This window comes from Lathamus discolor, chromosome Z (genome assembly GCF_037157495.1).
Source record: "Lathamus discolor isolate bLatDis1 chromosome Z, bLatDis1.hap1, whole genome shotgun sequence".
Classification (NCBI taxonomy): domain Eukaryota; kingdom Metazoa; phylum Chordata; class Aves; order Psittaciformes; family Psittacidae; genus Lathamus; species Lathamus discolor.
Genome location: NC_088909.1, coordinates 50,463,124 through 50,484,308, shown reverse-complemented (window position 1 = coordinate 50,484,308; position 21,185 = coordinate 50,463,124). Strand labels below are relative to the sequence as shown.

Here is a 21,185-nt window from a genome sequence, read left to right as displayed (position 1 = left end):
AATCTTCTTATCCTAGAAAAGAACAGTATTTTCCATATCTGGAAATGGAATGCTGAAAGGTTTTAGGGTGTCTTCCACAAAATACCAAATTTTGCATGCAACGAAAATGGTGCAGGTGGACAAGGCAGAAAAGACAGCTGGAATATTAACAAGTGTAAGCTTATTTATTTAATAAAAAACAAATGTACCACATTTTCACTAGTATTACTAATGTAACTTGAAAGACCATGAGAGAACCAATGCCAATATAGAGAATTGCAAAAATTCTCATACTAGTTTCCTTTACACTTTCTCATATTTCACCTGAAAAAAAATCCCCACGTTCTTTACTGATGTAAATTCTGTTATTAAATGATTCTTCTAATTTCAGAAAGCCAAAGCAGAAGATAATTCAATGACTGTATGAACAAAATGTAAGCTACTATTCTGCTTCTATAAGTAAAGAAACTTTTTTCTTTACATCTATGCTAAATGTATAATTTACAAGCTCAGACACAGACAGTCCATTGATCAAAGTTTCTCACAAACCACAACAGCCAACCAAGATTTATTTTCCCCTATTCTGTTGCATTCTGTGAAGAACATGGAAGAAAGACAGTAGCTAAGCTGCTTCCTAAATAAAAAACTCTTCCATACTAACCAAAAGTGTTGGATAGTGGAAGCTTTTTCCACTGCCTTTGCAGGTGCTCCTACTTTTCTCAGTAATACTAAATCCTGCTGTAGGCCACCTACCACACTGCATAATTTGGGCTACCCAAATTCTGTTGTATCCCATTGCTGTGACTGAACAGCCCTCCCAGTGTTGTGCTGCCACTGTGCCCCTAACCCTGATCTGAAGAGACCCCTATGAGAGGTTTCACCCTTCCCAGATACGAAGACTTCAGCAAAGCGTTTGACACTGTCCCACACGACATCCTTCTCTCTAAATTGGAGAGATATCAATTTGATGGGTGGACCACTTGGTGGATAAAGAACTGGCTGGACGGCCGCACACAAAGAGTTGTGGTCAATGGCTCAATGTCCGGCTGGAGACCGGTAACGAGTGGTGTCCCCCAGGGATCGGTGCTGGGACCGGTCTTGTTTAACATCTTCGTCGCTGACATGGACAGTGGGATTGAGTGCGCCCTCAGCAAGTTTGCCGATGACACCAAGCTGTGTGGTCTGGTTGATATGCTGGAGGGAAGGGATGCCATCCAGAGGGACCTTGGCACACTTGTGAGGTGGGCTGATGCCAACCTTACGAAGTTCAACCACGACAAGTGCAAGGTCCTACACCTGGGTCGGAGCAATCCCAGGCACAGCTACAGACTGGGCAAAGAAGAGATTCAGAGCGGCCCTGCAGAGAAGGACTTGGGGGTGCTGGTCGATGAGAAAATGAACACGAGCCGGCAGTGTGCGCTCGCAGACCAGAAAGCCAGCCGTGTCCTGGGCTGCATCAAAAGGAGCGTGATCAACAGGTTGAAGGAGGTGATCCTGCCCCTCTACTCTGCTCTCGTGAGACCTCACCTGGATTATTGTGTGCAGTTCTGGTGTCCTCAACATAAAAAGGACATGGAACTGCTGGAACATGTCCAGAGGAGGGCCACGAGGATGATCAGGGGACTGGAGCATCTCCCGTATGAAGACAGGCTGAGGAAGTTGGGGCTGTTCAGCCTGGAGAAGGGAAGGCTGCGTGGGGACCTAATAGCAGCCTTCCAGTATCTGAAGGGGGCCTATAGGGATGCTGGGGAGGGACTCTTCGTCAGGGACTGTAGTGACAGGACAAGGGGTAACGGGGTAAAACTTAAACGGGGAAGTTTAAATTGGATATAAGGAGGAAATTCTTTCCTGTTAGGGTAGTGAGACACTGGAATCGGTTGCCCAGGGAGGTTGTGAGTGCTCCATCCCTGGCAGTGTTCAAGGCCAGGTTGGATGAAGCCTTGTGTGGGATGGTTTAGTGTGAGGTGTCCCTGCCCATGGCAGGGGGGTTGGAACTAGATGATCTTGAGGTCCTTTCCAACACTAACTATTCTATGATTCTATGATTCTATAATATCTACTACAAGCGCAGTGGTATTTTTAATTTGTGAGCAGTTTTCAGACAAAGCCATGCTGCGATCATTATGACTCAAAAAATAGGGAAGGCACTGGCAACTTGTTTTGTTTAACTAGTGGATTCCACTTCAAACCAATGCTAGCTACAATCTGAAGAGCAGGATATGGAAAACGGAGGAGGCAAGATCCTTTCACTCTCTTGCAGTTTGTTAACAGCTTTTGAAGGCTGATAGAAAAGTCAAATGCATTTTTCTGATCATGTTTCCTCCTCCCTTAATATTTTTCTCCTTCCCCTTCTTAAATGGCACACACACAAACTCTGCTTGCTCTTTACACTCTTATTTTGCCCTTAAACAATTTTGAATGGGGGCATGGATTCAGATTTTCAATCATATACCATAGTGCTGAGCTTTCTGGCAAGCGTCTACCCATAAAATGTCTCTTGTTACCACATGCCATATGTTTGATTAGACGTATATACTGGTAGATTTCATAGGATGTAATTCAGATTTAGAAAAAGCACCCAGATTCCCTCTATCTTACGACATTACAGAGTAACTAAGATTCAGTTTTTTGAACTTGCTGTGTCAACTAGAAACTTTCTCTCCCCATTGGTTTCATGCCTATGTAACTCTCAGTCTTTGTCTTGCCTGTTCCTACTGCAAATGCTTTGGGGCAGTAATTGTTCTTCACACTCAGCATTGTGTATACAGCAACATGCCTAGCCTTCACTCTTTTGCTGAGGAAATGGGCTGAAGCAACGTGAAGGAGGGTTGGTCAAGAACACCTGTGCCCCAAAACCAGTTTCATTTTCAAATCAGTTTCAAATTATGTGGTTATAAGCATGACTGTAAGGATAGCATTGGTATTTAAAGCATAATTCAGTGTTAGAGGGAAATGGTGGCCCATCTACCTCAAAGGACAGTTTTCTGCAATTCAGAAAGGTTCCTGAAGCAATCTGATATATACTATATGTCGCACAACAACACAGATTTGAAAGCGAGGGTTTATTTCTCTTGACTGTGAATCCAGGACAAAGTCTACAAATTCACCCAATCTACAAATGAGAAGAGGTATAGTCTCCTCTGTACATTATCTCTGTAACACCTTGTTTTTACAAGCCAAGAATCACACAACATACACCAAATAAAGTCTTGTGCCAGTACTTGCTTTATGCATCATTTAACAGTCTGAAAGTTCTTAAAGCACACATTTTTTAAAACAGCAAAAAGTCTCAGCAATGCATTAGTAATAACAATAATAATAATAATAATAATAATAATAACAGGTTATACAGACCTTGCCATAAGGAGTGTCAACATATTTTTCTGTTCTGCCTTCTAAAATATCTGGATCATCCAGGCCAGTTCCACCAATAATTCCAATCTTACACAGAAAAGTACGTATTAGTCTTTTTGAGATTACACTCAATATAACAGCATGCCTGAAAAACTAACTAGGCAGCTACAAAATGTATTTGCTGCTTGAGATGGGGCTAGACTACTAATCAACAAAACATAGTATGCCCAGCACAGTTTCCCACAAAGAAAGCTTCAAATGACTGGCTTTAAAGCTGTATTTAAATTGTATTTAAAACTGTATTTAAACTTAAACATTTAACTGTATTAAAAAAATCCCACAACTGTATTTAAATTTAAATATTTTTAAGCTGTACTTAAGGTGTAAGACGTATCCATTCATTTATTCTCAATATAAAAATGAACGATGTTATTTGGGAATGCCTCTAATGAGGGATAAATGTGTTAATAATCCCTCTAATGAGGGATAAATGTGTATAAAGCACATTATAACAAAAGGGGTTTTGTTTGCATGGGGAAAAGAGCCCTATACACAACCACATGTCATGGTTTAAGCCCAGCCGGTAACTCAGCACCATGCAGCCACTCACTCACCTCCTCCTTCACCCTCTCTCCTGGCAGGATGGGGAGGAGAATCAAAAGAATGTAAAAACCTCAGGTTGGGATAAGAACAGTTTAGTAACTAAAGTACAATATAATACTAATAGTAATAATAATGATAAAGGAAGTAACAAGGGGAGAGAATATAAAACTAAAAAGGAAACAGGGAAAAAAAGAACCGAGAAGAAATCAATGTGATGCACAATACAATCGCTCACTACCCACTGAGCGATGCCCAGCCTGATCCAAGCAGCTGGGCCTTTCAGGTCACTACCCCTAGTTTATATACTGGGCATGATGTGCTGTGGTATGGAATATCCCTTTGGGTAGTTTAGGCCAGGTGTCCTGTCCCTGCTCCCTCTCGGCTTCTTGTGCCCCTCCTCACTGGCAGAGCATGAGAGACTGAAAAGTCCTTGATAAGGGTTAAGTGCTAGTCATCAACAAGCAGAACAGCAGTGTGTTATAACATTATTCCCAGACTAAAGCCAAAACAGAGCACTGTAACAGCTACTAGGAAGAAAATTAACTCTATCCCAGTGGAAACCAGGACACCTCCATACTGAAAACCAGGCATTAGTATGCAGTATTATACACACAAAACAATAAAAACCTTTTATTTAAAAAATCAGGTTTTTGTGTTTCCTTGCCAAGATCTAAGAACTTCCCTGCTTCTGTACAGCTTCTTAAAAAGGGGACAGCTCAATATCATCTTCACAAGTGAAACGAAAATAAGCTGCTAAAAATTTCACCTGCTGTGAGCACTGCTGGGTTTCTCACATATTTGCAATTAGGCTGTCTTGTACCTAAGATGGTGTAAATACTTATTCAAACTTTGCCTACAGCTGGGTCACCAATTATCTCCTGTGTAAATAAAATACATTGGTGTCAGGTTTTATGCAACTCACAACCTTTCTCTAAGTAGAAACTTTAACAGACTCTTGCTCCTACTTGTTTTATGAAGTCTTTTCAAATACTTCTTCCCCAAGTTTTTATGAAATTGACTAACAGTTTCAAACACAGTGGAAATGGAAGAGAGGGCAAAGCAGAAGGCCACATAAATAAAATACATTTTATTTCCTTAGGAAATAGGCTAAAAGTCGTGTTGTGTTTTACCGCTTGTACTGAAGAAGCATGAGTGACTCACAATTACCAGTCATCTGTCATGCTTTAGTAACCACTGATTTCTTGTTCTTGCTCATCTATTATAGTTCTTTTGTACAAAAGGGGAAAAAAATAAAAGGTAATTTGAAACATATATTTTTATGGAGATTAAAGTGACTTGCAATTTCATTCTCCACCTTAAGAAAAATTACATGATTTTTAAGGCAAAAAAATTATTCATCCTAAAATTTATATAATTTCAGGATTTTCATTTTTTCTAGTGGGACTTCCATTTTTAATAAGACAAATTTTCTCTTGACTTCAGAACACTTCTAACTCTCTGTACAGAATGGCTACTGTCAGGCCCTTCACAAGCTAAAGCCTAAATGTCATTTAAAGAAATCATATTTAAAAATAATGTCACTATTTATCCCACACAGAGAAAATGCGACTACACTTTTTTGTTTTTTTCCTGCTCCAATGCAACCAGTTGTTGCAAAGTTTGTCTCACTTTTAAGAATTCATATCACAGCTGAGCTGCTTATCATGAAAAAAAGAAACTGAAGCCATCATGGCATGACTTATTTCTACATAGTTCCACCATTTGCTATTATTTTTAAAGACAGAAAAACTCCCAAGTAAAACTTTCACACTTCAACACACAACACCCCCCTTCCACAGCACACACCCAACCATCTTTTCCTCTAACTTTTTCTTAACTTCCACATTCATAGAGAGAGACCTCATTTGTTCACCCACTATATAACTTGCCTCATCAAACATTTCATTTCAACAAGGAAAGGCTCTGTGTGTCTTCGTTACTCATCAAACACTCTCTGAGAAAGCTTTCCACAACAGATGATGTAAACACTGAAATAGTTTTATCCAGATCTCTTATTTCCTTTTGCTACCCCCCTGTGGAAAACGAGGAGTAGTGCAAATGAAAATACCATTAAAAATCCAAACTCCAACCTCGAATACACTCAAAGCACTAGGGAAGACCGGGATCATTGTTTGCAGTAGTATTGATGGGTCTGCTCCCACATTACTCAGGTTGCTTATTTACGTTCAGATTTTTAGATTGCTCATGAAAATACTGAAAATTATATAAATTTTAGGATGAATATTTTTTTTGCCTTAAAAATCATGTAATTAGTGTGCCACAGTAGCTATCATAAAACTCACTATCAACACTCAGAGATGCCAGGCAATAGGACAAGGTGCAACACGCAGAAACTAAAGGACAGGAAGTTCCACTCAGTACATGAGTTTCACCTGTAAAAGAATTTCATTACTGTGAGGGGGACTGACCATTGGAATAGCCTGCCCAAAGAGGCTGTGAAGTCTCCTTTCCTGGAGATATTCAAGAGTTGTCTAGACATCCTGAATAGATGACTGCTGGTGGTCTGTTCCAACCTCAACTTTTCTGTGATTCTGTGAAAATACTACCTTTAATACTGTTCATGCACGCTCATGTGGAAGATTACTGTATAAATAGAAGCCAGGATGAAATGGTGCCTTTTTTTTTTCCAGATCTAGAAGAAAAATTGTTCCTTCAGTAACTTTATTTGGTGTAATTTGGTATAATGTTTGTTTTATTAGTGCCCTGTGACTCAAGATTGACAACATTCAAAAGAGAATGCTTATCTGTCTGTATTTTTACATCTGCTGAAGTGGAAAAAATGCAATGTTGAGGAAGAAAGAGTGCACTGTTAGAGATAGCAGCTATAGCTGCATAACATAAAGTTATTTTGGAGCTGCAATGCTCTGAGGTCCCTATGAACACAAAGATGCAGCACTGTAACAGACTGTTGATGTATCAGAAAGCAGCAACCCTGATCTGGGCAGCACAGAGCTTGGTCTGTTCACAGCAGCACAGGCCTGGTGAGGTTGCTTTCAGATTTGCTCTTGGGCTGCAGTGGCATCAATAGGTGCTTATGCTGCACAGTTCAGTACCAGAGTAGGTTTTTACCATGCTGTCAGAAACAGAAGCAATGCAATGAGGTATCAAAATATTCACAGCTCCCAGAGTGAAGAACCCACAGCACAGAAGAGCTAGACTGCCTTGAATTTGCTTTTGCCTTCTTCTTCCCTGCAAAACACTTCAGCAGCAGTTTGGTCAAGCTTCACACCATGTCAGGCAACACTGGCTAGAGAAATACTGGGCTCACTGTAAGTCACAGGAGAGCTACTACAGTAGAAGGAAAGTCAGGCCAGCAGAGATTTATTGAGGCAGCTGTTTTTCCAGTCATGTAACGGGGAGCTGGCAGCTCCAACTCAAATTAATTTTTACTTCTTTGCAAGAAAATTATTTTTCCTCCAGTTTACATTATTTCTCCCCAGGAATATCAGCTGCTTTGGGACTAGAGACCAAAAAAACTGACTCTATATTAAATTCTGTTTTACAGACCTTCTAGTGAATTATCAAAAGGAATGTGGCTGCTCTAGGCTCAGTGGTGAGATTATCCTGCCAAGGCAGCTCAGGTCTACTTAAACCTAGCAGCCTTGGCACTGAAGGCAAGGAATGGCAGAGAGGAGCTGACTCAGGTAGAAAAGTCACCCCTTTCCTCAAAAGGCTGGGACAGTCACACCTAGGAGTGATCTCAGGAATGGAAAGAGGTAAGACTGTGTGCTCCATTCTACGGAAGGACATAAAGGACATAAGCTGCAAAAAAATTAGTGGGAGCTGTAGCTAAGGTTATCTGGAATTAAATCTAAAGTGAAAGGGCACTGAGGTGGAATGAAATATGAAATATTTTACTATGGTATAGTCCATCTCTAACATTGGGATGAAGAGCAACAAAAGTGAAATCTAACAAAAAAAAAAAAAAAATTAAAAATCTAACAGAAAATTAAAAATCTAACAAAAAAAAAATCATACTAGTAAGTAGAAAATCAAAAGCATTTCTCTGTGGGAGTCCGAGTGATGACCACACTTAAGAGTATGCCTTTCTTCACCTGTTTGATGAAATTCCTCATATAGGTTAAAGCACAAGAAGTGCCAGAGCGGAAACAGTCTACACTTGTCCATCTGAGGATCTTTAACAGCAGTACATACTGAGCATTCTCATGATCAGCTATGAGTCTTTGTGACAATCACTGAATACACCTGTATTCCTCTCCTGTTTTGGGGATAATGAGAATTTTATTTAAAAGACTTAAACAGAGATAAACGGCAAGCTGCATGCAGTTGATAAATAAGCCTTCTGTCTCTGCAAAATAAAGACTGTTTATAACCGATTTCTACACACCGGAACAACCGGAGGAGCTGTTTCACCTCAGGACACACAGATTCATACTACACAAACCCCGGAGATTCAGCCTAACTGCCTGACGCACAGACCGTCACCTTCGGGAGCCATCTTTTAAACAGTCTCTCGTCAAACTTCAGCCACAGCTCCGGGATCCGTGCGCACCCTGCGCTGGTTACAAACCCGGCCCGGCCCCCGTCACTGACCGAAGCGACACACCGGTGCCGGGCCGGACACCCAGAAAGGCGAGGGCGGTAACTATCGAAGCGCCGCGGCGCAGCTCCTCCACCCGGAACACGCGACCCGCCATGGCGGCCATTGTCCCGCCCGGCGGCACTGGGGGCCACAGTGCTCCCAAACTCGGTCCCTTTGGCGGGCGGGGCGGAGGGAGGAGGGAAGGAAGCGGGTAAGAACACAGGGGCGAGAAGCAGCGCCTCCGTCCGCAGGCTGGGCAGCGCCAAGAGCGCAGCCCCAAACGGTGTGGCCGGTGCCTTCCCGTCCGCTCGCTCGCTCCCTTCCTCTCTCCCTCCTTCCCTCCGGCCTGCAGCCGGCCCGGGAGTGGTGAGGAGGGGAAGGTGACACGCGGGGAGGGGTTGAGGGCGGCGGTGGGCACCGCCTTCCACCGCCTTCTTCCCCGACGCATTGCGACACAGGTCCGAACTTACCTTCACGGCCGCAGCGGCGGCGGCCATGTTTGTGACAAACAGGACGGGAGCCAGGCCGGGGCGGTGCTGTTGGCAGCCGGCCAGCCCGCGGAGGCGGCGCGCCGCGTGTGGCCCGTCCCCGGCTTACAGCGGGGCCCAGCGGGAGGGCTCACGCCGGTGCCGCCTGCTGTGCTCGCTAGGTGGCAGCGCCCGCCCGCGCTGAGGGCAGCCGCGGCGGCCGTTCCCGGCGCCGGGAGCCGCAAGGCAGCACTGATAGCGCCGCGGCCCGGGTGCGAGCGGGAGGGGGCGCCAGAGGAATCCGCCCCGCGGCCTGAGGGGCGGCCTCCGAAAGTGCGGCCGATACCGCTGGAATTCTTCGGGAAGCGGTTGGCAATGCAGGATGCAGAGCACTACTTGGGGTAGCACCGCATGATATAGGTGCTTTTTTTTTCCTTTTCCCTCCCTGTTTTTCTCCCAGGATACTTCCTCTCCAGAAGTGGATATTGCCAGCCCTATTTCTGTAATTACGCTGTTCGCACACCAGTGGCCTCATTAGAGTACCTCCGGTGTGCTTGTGAAGCATCGCTGCCATCTGGTCTGTATCCCCTGAAATGTTCCTGCATCCTTGACATGTATCCTCAGTGAAAGTTTTTACAGTTTTTAAAAAGCTTTCATCTTGGAAGTTCTTTTATGAAGTGAGTGGGAATGCTGCTGTGTTTAAATACCTCTTGAAATCGCAGCCAGGATACCCATCCTGCTTTCTGTTTAATACTTTTGATCTGCATGTTTACATGCGACTCTCCGGGAGTTTTCACTGGGTGCATGTAAGTGAAGCAGTGCTGCAGCTGGTGGTACGTATAAGTGCTTTTCTAACTTACACTGCAGTGATGTCATGGTATAATAAAAATGATTTATCAGCTATATGTGAGCATGTGCTACAATTTCTAAGCATCATCTCGGTCTCTCTGAGAGCTCAGTTTCAGATGGTCCCTCTCTCAGCCGTTCCGCTTCCATGTTCCTGGAGACACTGTGGTTTATTTGACTTTCCCCACAAAATTCCTTCATTTGTCAGCAGAGGGTAGGACTAAACAGCACTACAAAGTCCCTGGAGCACCCTATAAAACACTGACATGAAGTGAAAAGTACTTATTAGACCTGGATTGCCAGAAATGGCAAAATGAGACCAAAATTCCAGCTCTAACCTATCTGAAAATTTCTAATTTATAGTATTTGTAACTAAGTGGAAGAGAGTTGTTTTCAATTAAATAAAAACAAAAAAATTGGAGGTTTAGTGTGGTTTTAATTAAGGGCGGTGTTTTCAGTATCCAAAAGTGATTCTAAGAACAAACAAGAGCATGTTTTGGAAAAAAAAAAATAAAAGCCGTTTTCTTTCTGAAGTACATATATACAGAAAGTACACATATGTAGTTTTCCAATCTAAATATAGCTTCAAGTGGTAGAAAAAGGTAAACTCTGTGTATATATATATATATGCTACTAATTTTAGTATTCCTATCTGTGGTATTTTTCTTGCTGCCAAATGTCCATGCATTCAAGCAGAACATTTGTTTTACCGTAACATGATCTTACATTTTGAGAGACATCAACAGTTTTGATATGTTTATGTATTCTGTTACTATGAATAGATAAAAATAAAATTTAGAGCTTTCAAAAATAGCCAATATCTTGTTAATTTTTAAAAGTATTTATCATAGATTTTGTTTAAAGCAACTTCGTCTGTGAGAGACCTCAGCCATCCAGACATGCCATTCAGTGCCCTCTGTTAAAAAAATGTCACATATCTGCTAGTAAATGCAGACTCAGATTCATCACTGAACCTAAGTCCTACATTTTATCACAGCTGAGAAATCTGCTGAGAGCTGTGAGGCAGTTTGTTGTATTCTAGAAAAAAGATATTCCTAATAACTACTGAAGGCAGCAGAAGCTAGTGCTGAACTTGTGTTTCGGCTGGAATTTGCACTCTGTGCAGCTTTAAACACTTCAGTCCTCTTAATCGTATGTTAAAGACCTTCATACACAGACTGAAATTTACTTTATTTTTCTCATTCTAGGTTGGCTTTTCTATTGAAGGTTCTACTTCCAGTGCACAGAATCTTGTAGTGAATAGTTATTGACAATTCTGTCTGTTTAATTCTGTTACAGTTTTCCTCCATTGAATTGCTTATAAAAAGCTGTCAGTTGTGTTGCAGTATTAGTATTTTACCACAAATATGTGCTATTTCTTTGCTTTTCTGGTTCTATTTTAGCTTCTTTTTGAATATGAGAGCTCATTTGCTCAAATAGTTTGAAAATATTCACTGCATGAACTCTCAGGGACCGCAAGTTAAAAGATTTATTTCTTACTCTCGTTTAAAACTTGTGCTAGCTGTTCTTGCACAGGCTGTTCCAATGGGAGTTTGATACTATACCTGTCCAGGGAGGTACCAGCTTTCCAACTTCATGCTTTTGGACTCTTTGTACTATATTTTGTAGGACCATTACCCTATGTAAGGGTATATACGTCTTTATATAGATAAAGGGTAAATCTGAATACAGAACAGCAAGCAGAAAAGCCTGCTCATGCTAAATTGTTGATGATATAGATACTTCAAGAGATGTTGAACTGGAAACTGAAAGAAGCTTCGTTATATGAGGTGTCCAAAGATGTCTAGTCTGAGCTGCTGTTTGGGCGCATTCCAAACAGTAGGTGGACAGCTTATACTCGGAATCAGAGAAAGAATCTGTAAACTGTATTCTTGCAGACTAAGTACATTTTAAAATTTAATACAATCCTAATTTAAATTTAGCAGTTAACTAGTAGGCAAAATCTGTATCAGTATGAAATTTTGCAGTTCTTCATGTGAGCTCACCATATATCAACATCTAGTGAATCCCCATTACTTACAGCAGCATACACCCTAGGTCAAGCCATACATGCATTTAGGGCTTCAAAATGATTTAAGTATTCAGTGGCAGGCAAGAAACAGTGTTTTGTGAAATAAGCATTTTTTAATACTTTCATTCTTGTAGACGTTATGCTTTTGGTAAGTCGGTTTTGAATAGCTTAAAATCCTTCTACAGGACTGAGAGATGGAATCCGGTTCTGTGACTCTTCATCAGAGTTAACTGTAGTCTAAAAGTTCTTAATGGAGCATTCATTGTGAGTAATCAGCTTTCTACAGCCGCCATTGTAAGTTGGCAGCAGGTAATCAAACATCACCCCACCAAAGACACCGCCATAATATTCAAGAAAACATTGTGAACATGTATGTTCAGGATGAGCATATACTATTAAAAAGACACCAGTTACAGGATTACTAGAGAGCTTGCAATTTCTGTCACAATTCCATTTATGACATTATAGTGTCATGGTTTAAGTCCAGCTGGTAATTCAAAACCATGCAGAAAACCTTGAAATAAAGTGATAACTTTGTATTCTCCCAGAGGGTGCACTTTGTACTTCATATTCTGAATGTTGGAATGTAAATTCATTTATCTGAATAAAAATTAGTAGTTTAGTGGAGTTTCACTTTTTAAAAAATAAATGCACAATGGCTTGGAGTCTCTCTGCTTTGATTTATCAGTGTTTCAGTGGCTGTGTCTCATGGGCAGTGTTTCTTTGGCTTAAACTAAAATAATGTATAAGAACTAAGTCTCATTTACAGCTTATACCACTCAAAAGATACAAAAGAACCTTTAGATGAAAATAAGAAATTTATAAGCCTAATTAAAGGTCCTTCAAACTTAAATATGAAGCTTCATCTGTTGTGCCTTGAGAGAATTATGGTAAAAGTCCCACCTCTAATACCTGAAGACCCTGTCCTTAGAAATATGGATGGGAAAGTGACAATTTAAGGTCACTGTAACTATCTGGCAGTTTTGGCCTTATGTCTGACAGGGTTGTGAAATCTTAGCCCAATGAACTGAAACACTTTTGTTTGCTTAAGAAGCACTTTAATTACACAAATAGCATATTATTTAGTTAAATATAGAGGACAGTGTATGTATAATAAGATAATTCTTCATAGTGCAAACCAAGGTTGGGAGAAGAAGGTCTAATGCTGTGGTCTGATAATTGGGACATAGAGATCCTTGCTTTTTAATTCCTCTTCCAACATTAAATACTTTGTGCATTTAAGTAATTTAAACTCTGTCCCTCCTGTAAAGTCATAATCATGATGATAATCAACCTTAACTATGTTTAAAGGAGTGTTCAGATTAGCTAAAGTGTATTTGTGAAAATGCTTTGAAGATGAAAAGCACTGTATCCAGGTAAAAGGTTTTATATTTTTTGTTACAACAGAAGTTGCTGTAAAGAAGTAACGGTGCTGTGTACACATAGCTGAGCTTTGAATTGCTTTTACTAATGCTACTTCAAAGAAACAACATTCACATTGAAGAGAGGGGAGAATAAAGACTCGGTCAAGTTTACCTTCTGCATTCATTCATGCAGACCTCAATGTCAAGAGTTCCCATTGTGCTGTACTGCTTGTAGACTTTGTTGTTTCTGTCCTGCAAAATCCCAAAATTTATTTCAATAAATAGTGATGGAATATTGCGCATGTTAAAAGAAGAACATCTTCTGTGTCCTTCTAATCATCCAAGACTTGACTCAAGGAGGAAGCCCATATTTACAATATGCTCTTACTATGAAACTACCTTTCGCTTGTGTTCCATGGAAATTTCATGTTTTCTGCTGTATACTGGAAAAAATTTGTTGGACCTTGTCCCCAAAGTAATAGTTTCAGATTTCAACTAACTGCAAAAAAAAAAAAAAAAATTAATGTCTATGTATTGTATTAGGACAAATAATTTTTAAGCATAAAGAAACATCAAGGCTCCTGTATGGAAGCCTCCAAACATCACATTCAGGAATATTTGAATGCCTAAGTTTCCAGCTGATTATTACAATCCATAACCATAGGGTTTGTTGTTTCTACAGTTTTTGTGGAGCAGAAACATCTGAGAACTCTCTTTCTAAAGCAAAAGGCTAGCCAAGGAAGTTCAAGTGACCTTTATCAGTAGCTGAAGTGAAGATGGCTGTCTCTAGATTGACTGTGCTATGGGACTAGCACTTGGTTGATCCATTTTCAAAATGCACAGTTAGCTTTTCCCTAATTTACAATAAGTGGAAGTATGTGCAATGGACTATTTTACCAACACAGAAGCATCAGAAAATCCCTTCCATAGCATGATTTTTTCCTGGGGAGGAACTATCAAGAAGCTGACCTCATCAGCTTCGAAGCTGTGAAGTGCTCCTTTGAGCGATAAATAACCTTAATGAGGTGAAGATTGCATAGTCCATTGCAGACCAACTGTGCCAATTGCAGGTTAAAAGAGGAGAAATTTTCAGCTTGCAGGTAGTTTACTGATGTAGTATTTTGGATAGGTTCCATGAAAAGAAATGCACACTGTATGAGGTCAGGTGTATAAAATCTGCTATGAGATAAAATAGTCAGGTCTAGAACCTTGACAGTTGATGTTACTGACACAGATTACTTCAGAAAATAAAATCCATACTGCAATTAACCAGTCATACTCATCTTCCTGATTGTGGTGTACAGCCTCAAGGTCCCCGTTATCTTCAACAATGCCAATGATAAAAGGGAACTCCAGATCATGTAGGAAATTCTTACAGGAGACAAGCAGCATTTCAGTTAATAGCTGCGCTGGTCTGCTAGAATTAGAGGCATGTGCTTCTCCTTAACACTGCCTCATACCAGTTAGTTAGGTTTTGTCTTCTTTTTTGTATGAAATACATCTGTATCACCTCTGTATGGAAGTGCGTATAAAATTAATCTCGGTAGGTATAGTATAAGCTGCCCCTGCAGGTGGGTCTGCTGGAACTTGCTCATCAAAAACTGTGCTTTTACTTCCAGCATGATTTTTTAGCACACACTTTGACTTAGCTCTGCATACATCACAAAGGTATTAAAAGGGGAAGCATGAAAATGTGTGTCATAAATTTTCTGTTCGTTTATGCTGAAGTGTAGTTATTCAAATCCTGGCTGGATTTTGTTACCCGTAACTCCACTTTGACTGCGTCTTGACTTCAGGTGCCTTCGTTGGCTCTGCTCAGGCATCGCTTCTGTGTGATTTTGATGACTAAATGCTAGGTCGCAGTGTTTGTAAGCTGCACCCCAGGGCATTGGCCCAGGAGGCATGGTGACTCAGTCCTCTGACGCAGGCTGCCTCCACGCTTCCTCCTGGCCGCAGGCATGCAGGTATTCACTGCTGGTCTAACGCTTCCTTCAGTTATTACGTGCCCATCCCACACAGCCTTCTGTGGATGGTGAGTGTCAGGAGTGGGGCCAGATCTTCACCTTGTTCATGCCCCTGCCTGCTCCCATTAAGTGGGGCTGTACCGTTTCTCTACAATTAGACCCCCAGTCCAGCACATCCTTTGTGGAGGTGAATATGTACGTGGGCATTTAGCACTTTGTTCTGACGTTTGCTGGTGCTTCTAGCCAACACCTGGCTATGCTGTGCCAGATAAAACCCACATCACTTTTTCATGTGAATCCATTGTAGGTTCAGCAATGCAATTTAACTCTAGCAGTGGAATAGCACCTTTTCCTTGTGTGAGCAGCTGCTTTGCTAATGTAGCCTGTGTGACAACCCTGGTTAAGCCTTGATACATATGTCATCTTCTAGCTCATCATCCAGCTTTAAATAGCAATTAAAAATAATTCCATGCATGTTACTTGAAAAAGAGGAGTTTTCTATGTCTTCTTTTTATGTTTTTTTTATATTGCCGTTTTCCAAAATAATAAAAGAAACTTGAACTACAAGGTGACAGCTTAAAAAACAGTTTAATTCAATAACTATTTCAAAATATTTGGAGTGAACCTAAAGAGTTATTTAAATGTTTATAATACCCAAACTATAAATAAATACCTAATATTTCAGCATGTCTCATTATAGGGTGACTGACACAATGTAGTAAAAGTAGTAAAATACATCCTCTAAATAAAAGGAGATATTACTTTCCAGCTTTGTAACATGACAATGGTTTGAACACTATCTGCTGCTATCCGTTATGTGTATGGCATTCATCTTGTTGTAGTTGAGAGACATGCAATATTGTAAAAGTATTTCTCCTGACAACCTCCAAATGAGATGGGAAAGTACTTACAGATGGTAGGATAAAGGCTTGATAAAAGAAGAGGTCAGGGTCTTGAAATACTGAAAACTTCAGCTGGTGCTTAGGTTAATGGGGAGAGTTACACATCTTGTAATGAGATCAAAGTATCCCAGATGCAGGGAGAGACATCACTGAGAGCATACAGAGTAACTTCTATCTTGTCCCTGGTACAGGTAATCTTTTGGCAAACCTGAGCAGGAGGGTAGCGCAACCACAGCAAGTAGTTCTGCCATGGTCATATGTGCACAGAGAAGAGAAAGAATTTCCCGAAACTCCTTTTCCAAGAGAATTCTCTAGGTCTCAAGTGAACACAGAAGTGCATACTGAGACATCACTGCATAGGCATTTGAGTCTCACTTAGATAGAAGGAAAACAAGTCCTTGATAGTGCTCACATGGCAGAAAGAGCTTTCAGAAGCTGAAATTTGATCTATGAAGAAAAGGGTAACTAATTTCCACTATTTTGAGCAAGATTTAAGAGACAGCTATAAGGTAAAAATCACAGTTCTTGGGCTCAACATCCTTTGTTCCTGTTTTTAGCTGCTGTAATAAGTAGAACATGGTTAGCATGAGTGTAATTTTGCCGGGTCCCCCTCTTCTGAAACTATGTCTTGCTGTAGCCTCCAACGTATACACTTGCAAGAAAAAATCTTTAGTATAGACAAGCAAAAGTGCTATTAATTGTGAGGGCAGTGCTTTGCAACTGCATGGTGTGTACTGAGATGGTCTCTGCTTCAAAGAGCTTACAGTTTACACAGATCCAAACAGGCAGAGAGAGCAGGAGACAGGAACATAAGCAACTGAAGTTAACTGAGCAATAAAGAAAATAAAGAAACAGAATCCAGGTCTCTTGACTCCCAGTCCCATACTTCCACTGAGCCAGAACAAGTTACGGCCACCAAGCTTCCTCCATAAATTACAAGTTTTAGTGGTTTAAATACTAGTTTTGAGCTCATTTACAGTAAGAATTCAACTTGATACTGCTATCCACTCATTGTGCCTCCACCCTCCTAATAGCTCAACTGTCTGCACCCCTCCTTGCTTAAGAAAAGAACTTTGCCAAGGCTTCCCTAACTTACCTCAGGACAATGCATAGTAACAGATTTCAGTTTTAATGACTTCAGGGAATTCTCGAACAGCTGTGGAAAGCAGGAGGAAAGAGAAAGACCATTGATTGTTTCTAGAGTTAGTCATCTTGAATTAAGTGAACGGGGAATAGTTTTAGGAGCATAAAAAACATGCAGAAGAGAATGAACTGGTTTACAGGTTTATGAACGCTTTGGAATAACTTCTTAAAAAGTCTTTTCCCCTGTTTTCTAATTGAATAAGAGTAGATTTATTTGTCAAGATCATCTTCCTTTTTTTAAGCAATTAATATAAATCTTCAGATGAAGAAAGGAAAGAGTTATGCTGTGGTAATTGATTTGTCATGTTACTACAATGCATTATCAAAATTATTTCAGTTTAACAAGTTTAGCAAAGCGTTAAAAGCTGTTAACAGTGTAAAACCCTGCAGCCGTAAAGAAGCTTCCTGTGTTGATGGTACTGCCAGGAAGAAGAACCTGAATGCTGGAGGAAGCAAAGCATAGACATACTGTGGGTCCCTGTAAGGATGTTCACAGCAGGCTTGTGATTAGGATTTATACAAAATAAAGGACTTGTGGTGCATTGACCTTGACTGGACATTGGGTGCCCACCAAGCTGGTCTATCCACAGCATGTCAGGGTGTGCTGGGGCAAGAAAATGAGGCGGAAAAATCTCACGCATCAAGATAAAGACGGTTTAATAAACATAAAGTAAAGGCCTTGTGTGGAAGCAAAAGAAAGCAAAAAGTTTATTCTCTGCTTCCCATAGGCAGGACATGTCCAGCTACTTCCTGGGAAGCAGGACTTCAGTATGCATAACAGTTGCTCTGGAAGACAAATGTAAAGAGCCCTCTTGCTCCTCTTCTAGGTTTCTTTACTGAGCAGACATAATGTGGTCTGGAATATCCCTTTTGTCAATTTGGGACAGCTGTGCCGACTGTATCACCTCCTAAGATCTTTCCCACCTCCCAGCCTACTAGTGAGGGGGAATGCTGGAGAGACAGCCTTGATGCAAGCACTGCTCAGCAGTAGTCAAAACACTGGTGAGTTAGCAACACCCTTCTAGCTATAAATACGAAGCACAGTGCTATAAGGGCTGCTGTGGGGAAAACTATTTCCATCTCAGCCAGACCCCGTACAGGACTGCACATTCTGAGAGACCGTGTTTGAAGATCATGTCTTGGCGTTCCTGAAACAAGATGTGCCACATCTTATGGATTTAAGTAGGAGTTAAAATACAAAAATATTGCTGGAGAATGAATTATGGAGAGAGGTACTTCAGCTGTTAAATGAAGAGGCATCTAAAGAAGTAGTTCTCAATGCCATATTTAGAAAGTACTTACAGTCACTGCCTTTGGTGGAGCTCTAAGGAAACCATTTTCAACAAGTATGTAGGAAAACTGCTTATGCTACAACAGATTGCATGATCCCATGACTCATTTGAGTTGTGGAAAAGAAAGTTGACTGAGAGAATAAAGAAAGATTGGCAGAATAGCAAAATAAATATAAATTGATGTGCAAGCAGGCAGGACACAGTGCTGTCCTGTGTGGGTGTACATACTGATGGTCTGAATGTGCTGCTTACTATTGTTGTGAAAAAGGTGCTAGTTCAAAAAAAATGGCAGGAAAGAAGACAGGGATTTCAAAAGCTTTTGGCAAAGAGCTATTGACTCAGTGGGAACAGAATAACTTCAAATCCATCTGAAAGCCCCAGAAAGTGCTCCTTTATCTTTGGTATTATTAGCAGCTATGTCATAGACTTTTGAGTGAAGTTAGCCTCATGATAACAGCTGTCTTTATGAGAAAATAAAGGCTAGGGAAGTTAAAAAATCCCAAGCAACAAAATAAAATACATAACTTATATGCCTATTTACTTTGGACTGATTATCTAATATTTTTTTCAGCTGACACTCTTCATAGGGAAAATTTCTATTTAGTTATCTCTCTAAGTTAATAAGGAAGTGAAAAGAGTGCAAACAAAGTATTTTTATCATGGGTCGATTCTCTGCATTGTATGTGCTCAGGTGTCCTAACCACAATAAGGGATGACAAGGCTGATGAAAACTGGTTTCCTATGAAAGGATCTTTGCACCATGCATAGAGGGCAAAAAGAAAGAAAGAAAGAAGCTTGTGATCTTTATAGATAAATATAGCCCTTTTATAGCTTTTGGCTTTTACATCTCTCTGCAAAGAAGAGCAAGGAGGAAGGTGAAGATAGAAAAAAATCATGTAGTGCTTCACATAGTTATTTTAGAGGATTTTTCCAGGGAGACTTTGACATACTCAACCATTTTGCCTCTGTGTGAACGTGCACCCTCTTTTCTCACCTTCTTCCATTAACTTTTGACATTACTGTTCATGTCAGTCCAATTCATGAGGGAGAGGAGTCTCAGACATGTTCGTTCCTTTAGGATATATGAAAACATGTTGGCTGGGAAGAAGAAGGTGAACTAGTAAATAATCTCCACTTTGTCACTTGTTTTTCCAAAGGAAAAGGCTAAAACCTCATCCTTCTATTGTCAAATTGAAAATCCTTCTGAAATGTACTGAAAAACAGCTTTCAGTGTTTCTGCTGCTTAGATGACCACTCTTATTTTTTAGTTAGTTACATTCTGGCCAAAGAAGCAACTGGGTTCCAAGACATTTTAAAAATTTACCTATAATTTTGCAACTGAGTTGAACCACACTAAGCTGAAGTCAGCAGCAGTACATGCATGCTCATCATTAAGAACAGGCATAACAGCTTTGAAAGGATGGACCTATTGGGTCAGGTTCAGTTTTAAAGATGCTTCCAGTCTAAATTCTCTTTGCCGTGCTCAACAGTGGTAATCTTTTTTATCTCTGCAGGATGTAATCACTGGACAACATGAAAGGAGATGGAAAGTCTGGAAATCCCATTTCTTATTGATTTAAACCACAAGCTAAGAGACACTTGGAGAAAAATTGTATCCTTGGGCACAAGTAATACATATTTAGTGCATTTATTTATTTGTTTATTTATCTAAAGCATATTTTATTCCTTTATTTCTTTTTTTCTCTTTCATCATAAAGCTTAGATCATATATTCCTATATTCTTCTCATTCTTCTTTGTTTCTGGGCTTCTGGATTGCCCATTTTATTCTCTCTTCTCAGTTTTCCTGTGTGAATTTAAGCTTTTTGGGAAAAAAAAAAAAAAAGAGAAGAAAAAGAAAAAGAAGAGGAGAGAGAGAAAAAAAAGTAAAGCCCAAGAAACTCAGAAAAAAACAAGTCTTGTAACTGAGTCACTTTGCCTTATTCTAGTACAGTGGCAAATACATATGTGCAGCAAGATTTTTCCAACAAAATAAGTACTGGATTAATTTTTAGTCTGAATTGTTCACTGGAGCCATTTCCTGTGACTTCATCACTCAGTGTTAATGCTGTGTTGATATTTGGTTGTACTGAGTCTAAACAGCTCGCTGCCTGACATGCTTTCAGCAGACCTCCCTGGCATCATTTGACTGTCCCTTCCAACCTGGGAAATCCTTCTTGTTATTACAGAATGCCTTTTCTGACTAGGTTGAAGAAATGGGGTTGACATCCCACTTAAATATGCTGCCTGTGTCTCCAGTCAGCTGTACTTCAATATTCAAAATACCATTTAAACAGAATGAGTATCTGTCATTTGGCTGATTAATTAGTATTTGCTGATAAAAGTTTGAAAAATATAAGAAATTATTATTACACATGAATCTGATAATAACATGTTACTTTGTGCATAGGCAGAAAAAATCTTCTGAAGGAAAAGTTTTGAAGGAAAACTGTTCCTTGAAAGGAAATTTACTCATATATTACATTTTGTTATTTCTGTGGGGTTTTTTCTTTCACCCAAGACTTAAAAAAAAATATTAGACAATTAAAAGGATAAGGTCTTGCTTAAAATGAGGCTTTCTCTAGTCAAGATACTTGTTGCAGGAGTAGGTATAAGAGTCAAATGCCTCTTCTATTATAATATGACCAATAATCTATTTTTTTTACATTTATGTTAT

General features: G+C 40.2%; 1 protein-coding gene across 1 annotated transcript in view; it reads right to left on the bottom strand.

Annotated features, from left to right (window-relative positions):
* MTAP (methylthioadenosine phosphorylase) overlaps positions 1 to 9,086 on the bottom strand; it is a 28,260-nt gene extending 19,174 nt beyond the window's left edge. The window contains exons 1-2 of the mRNA XM_065662623.1: positions 8,971 to 9,086; positions 3,334 to 3,420 (exon numbers count right to left, since the gene is read on the bottom strand). Of these exons, the coding sequence (XP_065518695.1) occupies positions 3,334 to 3,420; positions 8,971 to 8,997 (114 nt within the window). The 5' untranslated portion in view covers positions 8,998 to 9,086. The remainder of the gene's footprint in view (positions 1 to 3,333; positions 3,421 to 8,970) is intronic.
* Positions 9,087 to 21,185: the final 12,099 nt, after the last annotated feature.